This window comes from Pongo pygmaeus, chromosome 10 (genome assembly GCF_028885625.2).
Source record: "Pongo pygmaeus isolate AG05252 chromosome 10, NHGRI_mPonPyg2-v2.0_pri, whole genome shotgun sequence".
Lineage (NCBI taxonomy): Eukaryota > Metazoa > Chordata > Mammalia > Primates > Hominidae > Pongo > Pongo pygmaeus.
In genome coordinates this window covers 22,013,508-22,027,934 of record NC_072383.2, presented here as the reverse complement: position 1 = coordinate 22,027,934, position 14,427 = coordinate 22,013,508, and the positions used below count along the sequence as shown (strand labels likewise).

General features: G+C 47.7%; 1 protein-coding gene across 1 annotated transcript in view; it reads right to left on the bottom strand.

The window, feature by feature from the left end:
• The window catches only part of LOC129009332 (myosin-11-like), a 144,667-nt gene that overhangs the window by 124,358 nt on the left and 5,882 nt on the right, over window positions 1-14,427 (bottom strand). Inside the window, 1 exon segment of the mRNA XM_054442080.2 lies at window positions 5,249-5,405. Within this exon segment, the coding sequence (XP_054298055.1) occupies window positions 5,249-5,405 (157 nt within the window).

The window sequence follows — 14,427 nt, the reverse complement described above, 5'->3', positions numbered from 1 at the left end:
TACAGGTGCCTGCCACCACGCCCGGCTAACTTTTTTGTCTTTTTAGTAGCGATGGAGATTCACCGTGTTAGCCAGGATGGTCTCGATCTCCTGACCTCGTGATCCGCCCACCTTGGCCTCCCAAAGTGCTGGGATTACAGGCGTGAGCCACCACGCCTGGCCCAATTCTTTTTATTTTTGGAGTCCACCATCAATGATTTGCCAGAAAGCACAGGTCATGCCAAAATACACAAGTGCATAGCAGGTGTTGGTTAACATTTAAATTAAGTAAAGAGTTTATCTTTTATGGATGTGCATACTCACGGTTTTCATTTTCTTTCTTTCTTTCTTTCTTTTGTGACAGGGTCTTACTCTGTTGCCAAGGCTGGAGTACATACCATAGCACGATCATAGCACACTGCATTCTTGAAGTCCTGGGCTCAAGCCATCCTCCTGCCTCAGCCTCCAGAGTAGCTAGGACTACAAACTCATGCACTGTGGCCAGCTAATTATTTTTTTGTGGAGACAAGAGCTCACTATGTTGCTCAGGCTGGTCTGTAACTCCTGGCCTCAACTGATCCTCCTGCCTCGGCCTCCCAAAATGCTAGGACTGGAGACATGCCGATATGCTCAATCATGATTGTCATTTCCTATTGGAGCTTACTACGTGTCAAGTGAGCATTTCTAAGTAGTTTCAGAGAGCTGACTATGTAACTTCGTGTTAAAACCTAGAGCCCACGAGGAATCAAATGTATGAACACAGGGTGTCCTTGTCAATTACAACATTGCCCCACAGTTAAGAGGTGGTCTAGGGCAGGCATCTCAAACCACTGGACTACTGACTGGTACTGCACAGCAGGAGGTGAGTAGTGGGCTTCATCTGTATTTACAGCCACTACCTATCACTCCAATTACTGCCTGAGCTCTGCCTCCTGTCAGATCAGAGGCGGCATTAGATTCTTATAGAACCACGAACCCTACTGTGAAGTGTACACATGAGGGATCCAGGCTGTGTGCTCCTTATGAGAATCTAATGTCTGATGATCTGTCACTGTCTCCCCTTACCCCCATATAGGGCTGTCTAGTTGCACGAAAACAAGCTCAGGGCTCCCACTGATTCTACATTATGGTGAGTTGTATAATTATTTCATTATATATGACAATGTAATCATAGAAATAAAGTGCACAAAAAATGTAATACACTTGAATCATCCCGAACCATCTCTCCCCTGTGGTCTATGGAAAAACTGACTTCTATGAAACTGGTCCCTGGTGTCAAAAAGGTTGAGGACTGCTGGTCTAGGAAAGCAAAAGTCCCCACAACACAAAAATATTCTTTGATGACTACATGAGCGATCAAACTCCACCGAAACCTCCTTCTCCACCACCTACAATTAAATGGCTTCACCTTGCCAATTACTGGGTGTCAATATCCACCATCATGATATGAACACAAAACCAAGTGGCAGCTCTACGAAATAAGGTGCAGTGACTAGCAAAGTCAGTGGCCTTGGAAGGGCCAAAAAAAGATTCAGGAGCCGAGCGCGGTGGTACACGCCTGTAATCCCACCACTTTGGGAGGCCGAGGTGGGCGGATCACCTGAGGCCAGGGGTTCAAGACCAGCCTGACCAACATGGTGAAGCCCCGTCTCTACTAAATATACAAAATTAGCTGGGCGTGATGGTGCATGCCTGTAATCCCAGCACTTTGGGAGGCCAAGGTGGGAGATCACAAGGTCAGGAGATCGAGACCATTCTGGTTAACATGGTGAAACCCCATCTCTACTAAAAATACCAAATTAGCCGGGTGTGGTGGTGCATGCCTGTAATCCCAGCATTTTGGGAAGCTGAGGTGGGAAGATCACAAGGTCAGGAGATCAAGACCATCCTGGCTAACATGGTGAAACCTCGTCTCTACTAAAAATACAAAATTAGCCGGGTGTGGGTGCATGCCTGTAATCCCAGCTACTTGGGAGGCTGAGGCAGTAGAATCACTTGAACCCAGGAGGCAGAGGTTGCAGTGAGCTGAGATCACGCCATTGCACTCCAGCCTGGGCAACAAGAGGGAAGCTCCATAAAAAAAAAAAAAAAAAAGGAAAGATAAAAGAAAGAAAAAGATTCAAGGCAATTCACAGCTGAATGAACACTAAGACCACAGGGGCTTTGAGAGACTTAAACACCAAAGTAAAAGAAGCTCTTAGGAAAACTGGTGACCCATGAAATAAATCTGTAAAAATGGTCCTCTTTAGCTCGGGCTGCGGAAGTCAAGCATGACATGAAGAATGTCGTTTTACGCTCTCACATGATTTTGCCCCTCACCCCAAAAAAAGTTACGGAAAAAAAACCAAATCCACTCTTAATTCATTTTATACTGAATCTACAAATTAGCACCTACTTGTAATTAAAATAAAATTTTTATTACATGTAAGATGAAATTAACCTATTTTTATAATTTGCAATGTCATTTTTCTTTTCTTTTCTTTTGAGACAAGGTCTGGCTCTCTCGCCCAGGCTGGAATGCAGTGGCGTGATCTCGGCTCACTGCAACCTCCACTTCCTGGTCTCAAGCAATCCTCCCACCTCAGCCTCCCAAGAAGTGGGACTACAGGTATGTGGTACCACACCAAAGTAATTTTTGTATTTTTTGTAGAGACAAGCTTTTGCCATATTGCCCAGGCTGGTCTCGAACTCATGACCTCGAGCAATCCACCCATCTGGGCTTCCCAAAGTGCCAGGAATACAGGCATGAGCCACTGTGCCCGGCCTGCAATGTCATTTTTCAAGCTCAGTCAAATATTTTGCCCACTCTCTTTCCCTCCTCCGCACACATACTATTCTACAGTGAAACTTTGGTCTCTGTTCTAAGTGATCTTTTTCTGGAACGAATTATCTTCAGATAGTAAAAATTTCCTTCATTTCATGCCATTTAGCTCAGTTAGTGTAATGAAAGGTCACATAACAAAATGTTAATGGTGATGAGTTTTGGACGATAGAATCATAGGTGCCAGCAAGTTCTTTAAATACAATATTAAAGACTTTTTAAAGTTACAAATAAATTTTTTCAGAGCACTGTAGAAATACTTACCCATCCTTCTCCTTTGCTAACAGAATTTTATTTCTTTTTGGTATTTAGATTAAAATGTGCTTAGTAGGACCTCAGCTCCAGAAAAGAACCAGGAATTGCTGGGTATGGTGGCTTATGCCTGTAATCCCAACACTTTGGGAGGCCAAGGCGGGTGGATAACTTGAAGTCAGGAGTTCGAGACCAGCCTGGCCAACATGGTGAAACCCGGTCTTGACTAAAAATACAAAAACTTAGCCAGGCGTGGTGGCGCACACCTGTAATCCCAGCTACTCTGGTGGCTGAGTTGGGAGAATCACTTGAACTTGGGAGGCAGAGGTTGCAGTGAGCTGAGATCATACCACTGCATTCCAGCCTGGGCAACAGAGTGAGACCCTGTCTCAAAAAAGCAAAAAAAAAAAAAAAAAAAGAACCAGTAATGGTTCAAACAAATCATAAACACTCCAATCCCCTTTGCCAGTGATTGCTTTAGGCGTTAGCATATGACCAAGTCTCTACCTGACTTAAAAAAAAAAAAAAAAAAAGAGAGAGACACAGGAAAAGAACCTTACCCTCCACTTCCTTCATGCTTTTGGATATTATCACATGAAAACGTGATATCTGGAACTATGGCTACCACTTTGTGACCATGAGGAAGAAGCTGAGAAAAATCCCAAGGAAGTCAACCCTGAAATCAGCCACTAGACTTCCTGTTATGTGAGGCAATGAACTCCTACTGGTTAAGCCACTTTAGTTAGTTGTTATCTTACTTGCAACCGAAAGCACCCCAAATGACAGGAACACTGAAGTCTGTGATGCTCAGCTTCCCAAAGATGTACACGAACCACTTTGTAAATACTCTTCCATCAAGGGAGACCATAAAGAATGTGTGTGTTTGTGTGTTTAATACAAAGACAGATACCTAACTCCAGGAGCCGTCACTTTACAACCTGAGATTACAGCTCCAAGATTGTCCTTGCAAGGCTCCACCTGCTGGTCTTTGGAGGTAACGGCAGGCCCTGCCTAGAGGGGCCAAGGTTCTGGTCCTACCTGTGGAGTCTGGCTAACTGTCAGAAAGTCGGGGCACTTATACCTGAGTCCCTCTACCTTGGGGGCGGGGTCGTGGCATCTCTCAGGCACACCTGGATTCCTGCCTCAAGAACTTCCAGAATTGGGATCCTCTCAACTCCCAACTCAGATCCCTGGGTTCCCACCTGTCGGTGCCCTTTCAGAGTGGGTGTGAGTTTTCAAGTTTCTTGTACTCTTTGCCTGACCTGGTACACTTGTTTGTATTAACTGCCTAGTCCCTCTGTTTGACTTGGGGGTGGCTATTTCAGGGGCTCCAAAGTGTTCTAAATAGAGGGTGAGAAGGCCTGGGTGCAGTGGCTCATGCCTATAATCCCAGAACTTTGGGAGGCCAAAGTGGGAGGATGGCCTGAGGCCAAGAGTTTGAAACCAACCAGTATAGCAAGATCCTGTCACTTCCAAAAAAAAAAAAACAACACCTTTTTCTAATTAGCTTGACATGGCAGTCCACACCTATAGTCCCAGCTACTTGGGAGGCTGAGGCAGGAGAATTGCTTGAGCCCAGGAGGCGGAGGTTGCAGGGAGCCGAGATCGCACCACTGCACTTCAGCCTGGGTGAGAAAGTGAGACCCTGTCTCAAAAATAATAAAACAATAGTAAAAATAATAACATATAAACATGAAAGTAATAGGCACAAGTCTTAAGTTTGGAAAAACCAGCATTAACAATCTTCACAAGAAGCTACAAGATAGAGACTATCACCCCTTTTGACAAATGAGGAAACTGAGGCTGAAGAGGAAAAGATATTTACCCACAGTCCCACAGGGGTTGAGGGACAGGTAGGTGTCAACGCAGACCACAATGGCTCAGCCCCAGGGCTGTTCCCCACCCTCTTCCCATCCTTTGCAGACAGCTGGCCCAGCAGGGCCCTTGGGCAGCGAACCCCGGAGCTGGAGCTGGAGCGGGCCCATGCCCGTATTTGCCCAAGCTCTTGGCTCTCCCTCACCCTCCCAGGCTGCAAACACAGATGTTCCTTTTGCTTTTTCCCTTTTTCAGCCACAGTAACTCCTGGTCCCTCACACCACCTGCCAAACTCCCCATTCCTGGCAAGAACTGCAGACAAGCAGGACAGGAGGGGCTCCCTGGAGCTGGCCCTGTGCAGCCCTCACTGAGTTCAGTCACCTTGAAGCATGCTCTGGTAGGCCGTGTCTGCGATGGCGTAGATGTGAGGCGGCATCTCGTGCCTCTTCTTGCCCTTGTACATGTCAACGATCTTCTCCGAGTAGATGGGCAGGTGTTTATAGGGGTTGACCACCACGCAGAAGAGGCCAGAGTACGTCTGCAGACAGAGAACCCAGCTTACTTTCAGACCTCCTCCAGGGAAGACAGATCGCACAGAAGCACTCAGTATTCTCATTTTAGAGATGGGGAAACTGGAGCTTGGAGTCTTAGTGGAAATCCTAGGCCTCACTGATATTCCACGTATGGGGCAAGAGGAGAAAGGGCGAGAGTGGGTTTCCAGGCTGCCTATGTTATATTTTGCAACTGTTGGGGGGTTTTGTGTTTGTTTTGAGATGGGGCCTCACTCTGTCACCTAGGCTGGAGTGCAGTGGTGTGAACATGACTCACTGCAACCTTGACCTTTCTGGACTCAGGTGATCCTCCTACCTCAGCCTCCCGAGTAGCCAGGACTACAGGCGGGTGCCACCAGGCCTGGCTGATGTTTGTATTTTCTGTAGAGACGTGGGTTTCACTGTGTTGCTCAGGCTGGTCTCAAATTCCTGGGCTCAAGCAATTCTCCCATTTCAGCCTCCCAAAGCACTGGGATTATTGGTGTGAGCCATTGCACCTGGCCCAACTGTGGAGTTTTGAAGAGCTCTGGGTTCAAATCTCAGCTCCACTCCTCCGAGCTGCCACTTTACCTCCCTGGACCTCGCTGGCTTAAATAACAGCCACTGTTCATTGAGCACTTACTATGTGTTGGGCACCAAACTAAGCACTACACAGGATTTTTTTGGATGTTCACAATCGTATTAAATGCTCATCATTTAACAGGTGGCACAGAAAATGAACAGCGCACTTAGGATATTAACTCAGGAACATTTAATAAAGAGACTGCTTACAGATATGTGTGCAGAATTAAAGAAACCCAACCAGTGACGGGAGCAGTTAAGTCTGAAGAGCAAGAACAGAAGAGAATGTTGTTTACCTTTTTTTTTTTTTTTTTTTTTTTTTTTGAGACAGGGTCTTGCTCTGTCGCCCAGGCTGCAGTGTAGTGGGGTGATCTTGGCTCACTACAACCTTGAGTTTCTGGGCTTAAGTGATGCTCTCGTCTCAGCCTCTCAAGTAGGTGGTACCACAGGTGTGCACAACCATGCCCAGGTAATTTTTATTTCATTTTATTTTTTGTAGAGACAGGGTTTCACTATATTGCCCAGGCTGGTCTTGAACTCCTGAGCTCAGGCGATGCGCCAGTCTCAGCTTCCCAAAGTGCTGGGATTACAGGTGGGAGCCACCGCACCCAGCCAGAGAGGGAATGTCATTAACTGAACATTGGAGACATAGAAAGCCACGCACCCCTAAAAAGGGGCTGTCCAGAGGGATCCGCAGCCATATAGCAACACAACTGCCAAAACTGTGGTCCAGGAGGGAGGGAGGAAAAGGTAATAATCCTCCAACCTCTCTCTCCTCCCACCACCCTCTGATCTCTTTCTGGGACCTTCCAATGTCCATATCTAAGAAGAAACCCCAGTGACTCAGTCTCTGGAAGATGGCAGAGGCATCTCCTTATGGAATCTTCACAACTACTCAGTAACAGTGATTTCCCCACTGCCTGTTTGACAGGAGGGCAAAGTGAGGCGTGGTGAGGTTGTCACCAGGTTACACAGCTGGAGGGAAGTTGGGAACTAGAACTCCTGGTTACCCCAGAGCACCTGCTCGTGACCATTAATACCTTCCCCATCTGGAAAACAGAGACAAACACTGACACCAGCTCTCCAATGTGGATGAAGCTTGAAAATACGCCTAGTGAAAGAAGCCAGACACGAAAGGTCACTTCCTGTATCATCTCATTTATATGAGGTGTCTAGAGTAGGCAAAGCCACGGAGACAGAAAACAGACTCACGGTTCCCAGGGGCTGGAGAGAGGGGGGAAATGAGGAGGAACTGCTCACGGGTATAGGGTTTCCTTTTGGGGCTATAAAAATGCTCTGGGGCCGAGTGTAGTGGCTCATGCTTGTAATCCCAGCACTTTGGGAGGCCAAGGTGGGAGGATTGCTTCAGGCTAAGAGTTCGAGACCAGCCCAGGCAACAACAGCCAGACCCCCTCTCTCCAAAAAAAAAAAAAAAAAAAAAAAAAAAAAAAAAAATAGCTGGCCATGGTGGTGATCACCTGTAGTCCCAGCTACTTGGGAGCCTGAGTCAGGAGGATTGCCTGATCCCAGGAGCTCAAAGTTATAGTGAGCTATGATTGTACCATTGCACTCTAGCCCCTGGGTGACAGAGCAAGACCCTGTCTTGAAATTGATGGCTGTACAACATTGTGAATGCACTTCATGGCACTGTTTTCTTTAAAATGTTTAAAATGGTAAATTTTACGTTATATGCACTTTACCATTTAAAAAATAGCAGTCCTGTCCTACTGGGTGAATAGGAGCATCTGAAAATAATCAGATCAGGGACGGAGGAGTCAAGGCACAAGGTGAGTCCCGCCATGCCGTACGTGGTAAGGCACTATCGTCATGATTTTTCCTTACTGGATACTAGATTTTCCCATGGTTGAGGTCACAGTTCAGGAGACAGGCTGCAACCCGTCTCACAGGAACTGCTTTTCCCAAACGATAAACATCAGTACTGCCCAAGATTCTGATGGCCATAAAGCATATCCTCTTCCCTGCAAGTGACTTAGGGAGAACCACAGATCCACCTCTCAGTTACAACTAGAGTGAACCAAGCAACAGAGGGTTAAGTGACTTGACCGAGGTCACCAAAGAAGATCCTGGCAGCACCAAGCCCAGGCTGGCCCACCCCCAGGTATGAGCATGGTCCATTATGCTATCCAGCCTAGGCCCATCCAACAGAAACAGAAACTATTGATTGTTCATTCATTCGTTCATTCATTCATTCCTTCCTTCCTGCATTCATTCCTTCATTCATTCATTCTGTATGTCCCAGATGCCATGCAAAACGTTTTGGGACTACATTAGAACATTAAAAAAAAAACACAGGGTCCCAGCCCTCAAGGGGCTTTTAGTCAAGGGCTGGAGCCAATTAGAGAGTGGGAAAGTCTGGCCAGGTGTGGTGGCTCACACCTGTAATCCCAGCACTTTGGGAGGTCAAGGCAGGAAGATCGCTTGAGCCCAGAAGTCTGAGACCAGCCTGGGCAACACAGTGAGACCCCATCTATACAATAAATTTAAAAATTAGCTGGGCATGGTGGCACTTGCCTGTAGTCCCAGCTACTTGGGAGGCTGAGGTGGGAGGTTTGCTTAAGCCTGGGAGGTTGAGGTTGCAGTGAGCCGTGATTGTGCCATGCACTCCAGCCTGGGGTGACACGGTGAGACCTTGTCTCAAAAAAAAAAAAAAAGAAAAAGAGAGAGTGGGAAGGTCCTTCCAGGGCTCAGTCTGCTAAGGGACAATGGTATGTAATGTCTGGGGGTGCTGCAGAGGAATGATATTCTTTGAAGGTACAGGATTGCTGGGCGCAGTGGTTCACACCTATGATCCCAGCACTTTGGGAGGCCAAGGAGGGCAGATTACTCACACTCAGGAGTTCAAGACCAACCTAGGCAACACAGTGAGACCCTGTCTCTACCAAAAATACAACAAATTAGCAGGGAATGGTGGCACATGCCTGTAGTCCCAGCTACTGGGCAGGCTGAGGCAGGAGAATCACTTGAACCTGGGAGGTGGAGGGAGGTTGTAGTGAGCCAAGGTGGTGCCATTGCACTCCAGCCTGGGTGACAGAGGGAGACCCCATCTCAAAAAAAAAAAAAAAAGAAAAGAAAAGAAACAGGATTCATGGAGACAGAGGTTCTCACCATCTACTAAAAGGAACATGAATGAGTCAGCATATGCCTGTCTAAATAGCCATCAACCATTTACTGAGCACCTACTATATACCACATCTATGTCAGAGGCTGGAGATAAAGAAATCAATGATAGCTTCTGCCCTTAAAGAACTTAGATCAGAGGGGGAGACAAGTACATTAAAACACATCATAAGAACAGAGAATGATAGGAACAAGGAAGGGAAGGCCCTAACCCACGGTGGGGGTGGTCAGGGAAACCTCCAGGTGGGGAGGTATTCCCTGCGCTGAGTCTTAAAGGACAACAAGGTGTTAACCAGCTCAGGACAAAGCAGGGACATGGGCAGAAAAACAGGACACGGGGTCCATGGGGGTGAACTACAAGCAGCTTGGTATAAGCAGCTCCATTGGACCGAAATGGAGAAGCAGAGCAAGGGTGAGAGGTAAGCAGGGCCCAGGAGCAACATCCAGCCTGGTGGGGCTGGGAGTGGGGGGCTGCCTGCCTGGATACCCCTCTTCCCCATTTCATCACCCAGGACCCTCCCACCCATCCTGCAAACACCAGCTGCAAGTGCCTTGAGGCTGGGGAACCCCCTCTTTCTCCTCTTCAGTCCCAGCACAGGTCTTGGTATAGAATAGGTGCTAACTAAATGCTTTCTAAATACATACCAGGGGAATAAATTAATGATACAGCTTCCTGGGAGCAGGGACAGCCTGACTTCACCTCTGTGACCTGGGGGCCTTGCACTGCAGCAGTAGGTACTCAGTGGACTGCATTGAGCCAGGCCAGGTGCTATGTCCTGTTCAATCGGTGTCCCCTGTCCCCAGGACAAGCCTCCCAAAGAAAAGCGCCCGTCCGTGGTCACCTGAACAAGGGTCAATCAAGCCCCACCCTCCTTCAGGCCTCGACTCCATCTCCAGCTCCTCTGGGGCCATGTCCACTGCCACGCCCCTTTTGAATGTAGGTATCATTTACAGCCCAACCCGTCCTCACTCAAGCCCTTGACCTGGAGGCAGTAAAGGGCAGTGGCTAAGGGCTCAGAACTGGGTATGGGGTACTTGAATTTGAACCTTTACTCTGCTACTTCTTCACTGTGTGACCCTGGGCAAGTCCCTTAACCTCTCTGAGTCTCACTTATCCTCATCTACAAAACAGGGATGCATACTAACAAGCCCTTCACAGGTGTGCTGTGAGATAATGCTCCAAAAGCACTTAGCATGGTGGCTGGTATGTAGTAGGTGCTCAATCAATGTTATTTAGTGACTCTTACTATGCTCCCTTCATTTCATGAGAGGGAAAGTCTTGCCACCTTAGAGCCTTCAATACGCTGTTCCCTCCACTTGGAACACTTTTCCCCTCATCTTTGCACAGCTGGTTCCCTCTCCTCTTTTAGAGCTCTGCCTAAATATCACCTCCTGGAGTGTGACCCCCACACTACTGTATGTCCTGCACCACGCACAGCACCAGGCACGGAGTAGACACTCAGTCAGCTGTAATCCCAGCACTTTGGGTGGCCAAGGAGGTCAGATCACTTGAGGTTAGGAGTTCGAGACCAGCCTGGACAACATGGCAAAACCCTATCTCTACTAAAAATACAAAAATCAGCCAGGCGCGATGGCAGGCGCCTGTAATCCCAGCTAGTTGGGAGGCTGAGGTAGGAGAATCACTTGAACCCAGGAGGTGGAGGTTATAGTGAGCTGAGATCATGGTGCTGCACTCCAGCCTGGGCAACAGAGTGAGACTCTAAATAAAAATAAAAAAAATAAAAAAAATAAAAAAAAAATAAATAAAAAGAAGAAGGAAGGAAGGAAGGAAGGAAAGAAAAAGAAAGAAAAGAAAAGAAAAAAATGAATTTTTAAAAAGAAGGAAGAGGCCGGGCATGGTGGCTCACACCTTTAATGCCAGCAGTTTGGGAAGTCAAGGAGGTCAGATCACTTGAGGTCAGGAGTTTGAGACCAGCCTGGCTAACATGGCAAAACCCCGTCTTTACTAAAAATACAAAAATTAGCTGGGTGTGGTGGCGTATGCCTGTAATCCCAGCTACTCAGGAGGCTGAGGCAGGAGAGTCACCTGAACCAAGGAGGCAGAGGTTATGTGAGCCGAGATCATGCCACCACACTCCAGCCTGGGTGACAGAGTGAGACTCTCTCAAAGAAAAAAAAAAAAAGAATAAAATGAATTTTTAAAAAGAAGGAAGGACCACACTGCCTTTTCAACTCCATCACCAGCTTCTGAAAGAGGAATATGACTTTCATCCTCTTTGTTTGGGACATCTCTCCCAGTGCCATGCACACAGCAAGCACTTAATCCATACTTCCAGGTAGATCTGAATCTGCTGAGTTCTGTAAAAGCTTTCTAAGCAAGCCAGGGTATGACGATGGAGTGAAGGTAAGACTGGTGCAGGCAGCCGCACATCTCACGGCAGGGCCGTGGGGCTTCAGCTTCTGGCTCTTCCTCCCACATTGTTCAGCCACTTCTCCTTCACCTCGACCCAGCCCAACCATAGTTGGCTGTGTTTCTGCCTCTCTGGCCCCATGAGCCCCTCTCTAGCTGGTTAAATTCAGAGGTTTCAACATCCCAGCCTCCTGTGTCCCAGCCGTCATCTCATGGGCCCTGTGCCACCAGCAAGTCCCAGCTGCAGGCCCAGGATTTCCCTCTTGTGACCATATTAGGAAGCAGCTCCAGTTTTTCTCTGACGCTTTATGTGGTCAGCCACAGAGCCCTGACCAGGGGGTGCTCCCAGGGCCTGCAGCAGAAATGAGGAACAGGGAAGGAAGGGAGGGAAGTGGAAGGAACACTGGCTTTCAGACACACAGGGCTGGCCAGGTTCAGTGGCTCACACCTGTAATCCCGGCACTTTGGGAGGCCAAGGTGAGTGGATCACCTGAGGTCAGGAGTTCGAGACCAGCCCGGCCAACACAGTGAAACCTCATCACTACTAAAAATACAAAAATTAGCAAGGTATGGTGGCGTGTGCCTGTAGTCCCAGCTACTCGGGAGGCTGAGGCAGGAGAACTGCTTGAACTCAGGTGGCAGAGGTTGCAGTGAGCTGAGATTGTGCCACTCCACTCCAGCCTGGGCGATAGAGGGAGACTCGGTCTCAAAAAAAACAGAACAAAACAAAACAAAAAAAACAAAACACACACACACAGGCCTGGGCAGAGTGTTGGCTTTGCCTTATCACCTGTCTGACTTGTGCATACAGACCTACACCTGAGCTTCCTCAATAAAGTGATGGATAATCACACCTTCTTTATGACGCTGCAGTGCAAAATCACGGCTTTCTAAATACCCAACCTAGAGACAGATGTGGTCCACCAAGCACGTGTTTTTGCTGCAGCCTTGCTTTTAAGACCAAAAAGACTAGAAACAACCTAAATACCTGTCAATAGCAGACAGGCTTAATCATTACGGTTCATCCCTATAGCAGAAGACTGTGCAGTGGCCCTCTACTACTATGGATGAATGGCCAAAATACACAGTCAGATGCAAAGATTGAGATACACAACAGCCGTGGCCTGTGCTGCCATTTTGGAAGGGTGCAGGAGGGGCTCTCTATGTGGCTGCATATGTATAAAACAGCACTGGAGGCTGGATGGAGCAGCTCACACCTGTAATTGTAGCACTTTGGGAGGCTGAGGTGGGTGGATCACTTTAGGTCAGGAGTTCAAGACCAGCCTGGCTAACATGGCAAAAACCCATCTTTACAAAAAATACAAAAATTAGCTGGGTGTGGTGGTGCACACCTGTAATCCCAGCTACTCAGGAGGCTGGGGCAGGAGGATCGCTTGAATCCAGAAGGCATAGGTTGTAGGAGCCGAGATCGCACCATTGCACTCCAGCCTGGGTGACAGAGTGAGACTTCATCACAAAAAAAGCAATAGGCTGGTCACAGTGGCTTAAGCCTGCAATCCCAGCACTTTGGCAGGCTGAGGCAGGTGGATCACCTGAGGTCAGGAGATCAAGACCAGCCTGGCCAACATGGCAAAACCCCCTCTCTACTAAAAATACAAAAATTAGCTGGGCATGGTGGTGCAAGCCTGTAGTCCCAGCTACTTGGGAGGCTGAGGGAGGAGAATTGCTTGAACCTGGGAGGGGGCTGTTGCAGTGAGCCAAGATCATGCCACTGCACTCCAGTCTGGGTGACAGAGTGAGACTCCAACTCGAAAAATAATATAAATAAATAAATAACACGACTGGAGGGCTACATATGTAACCAGCAACCACAGTGTCTCTAAGAAGGGGAACTGGAAGGGCGAGGAATAGGAATGAAGGGGGAAGTTCTATATTCCCTTATATACTATTTTATTTCATATTTGCATGTCTTACCTATTCAAAAACGTATTTTAAGTCTGACTAGATAGTTATGAACAGAAAGAAAAAACTATAAGGTAGGGTTAAGTGGAAGAAAATCATACTGCAAAACATACAAGGAGTGACTTTTTCTTATGTTTGTTGTGTGTGTGTGTGTGTGTGTGTACATACATGAACCTGTGAATCATGTTTGCCTCCAGTCTTTGCATAGATTATCCTTGTGTTACTGGAGGAGGTTCTTTCAAGCAATAATGACTTGAAAGATCAGAAGGCTGGGTACAGTGGCTCATGCCTATAATCCCAGCACGTTGGGAGGCGGAGGTGGGAGGATCATCTGAGTTCAGGAGTTCAAGACCAACCTGGCCAACATGGTGAAAACCCTTCTCTACTAAAAACACAAAAATTAGCTAGGCATGGTGGCATGCGCCTGTAATCCCAGCTACCGGGAGGCTGAGGCAGGAGAATCGCTTGAACTCAGGAAATGGAGGTTGCAGTGAGCCAAGATTGCACCACTGCACTCCAGCCTGGGTGACAGAGCGAGACTCCAGCTTAAAAAAAAAAAAAAAAAAAAAGATCAGAAGGGCTAATTCCTGGGGCTTAACAAAGGGCAGCTTCCAGTTATAGTGTCTTTCTACCCTCTAGGGACCAGTGCACTGGCTGGCACCCAGGAGGCCTCTGTTCACAATCTGCTTGTTCCTTGTGTCCCTGGGAGGACACTACTTCCAGAGTGGGCTAAGATTGCTAGGCCAGGTCTCTAAGACGGAAAAATTGTAACCTGCTAAAGTTTGGAAGGAGGGCTTCTCCTGACCCCCTGGGGCATTCCAGAAGCAGAACCAGAACTGGAAAAATGTCCTTTGGGGTTCATGGGTCGGGGACTTGGGCTTGGAGTTCCAATGAGCAAGGAGGCCCATCCACCTTGGCTCTGGATCATGATTTTCCCAACCCCAGAGGTTTGGTCTAGGGTAGAGGGTCCCACTGTCTACAGAGACAAAGCAGGTAAGGCATGAGTGAAGCAGGGC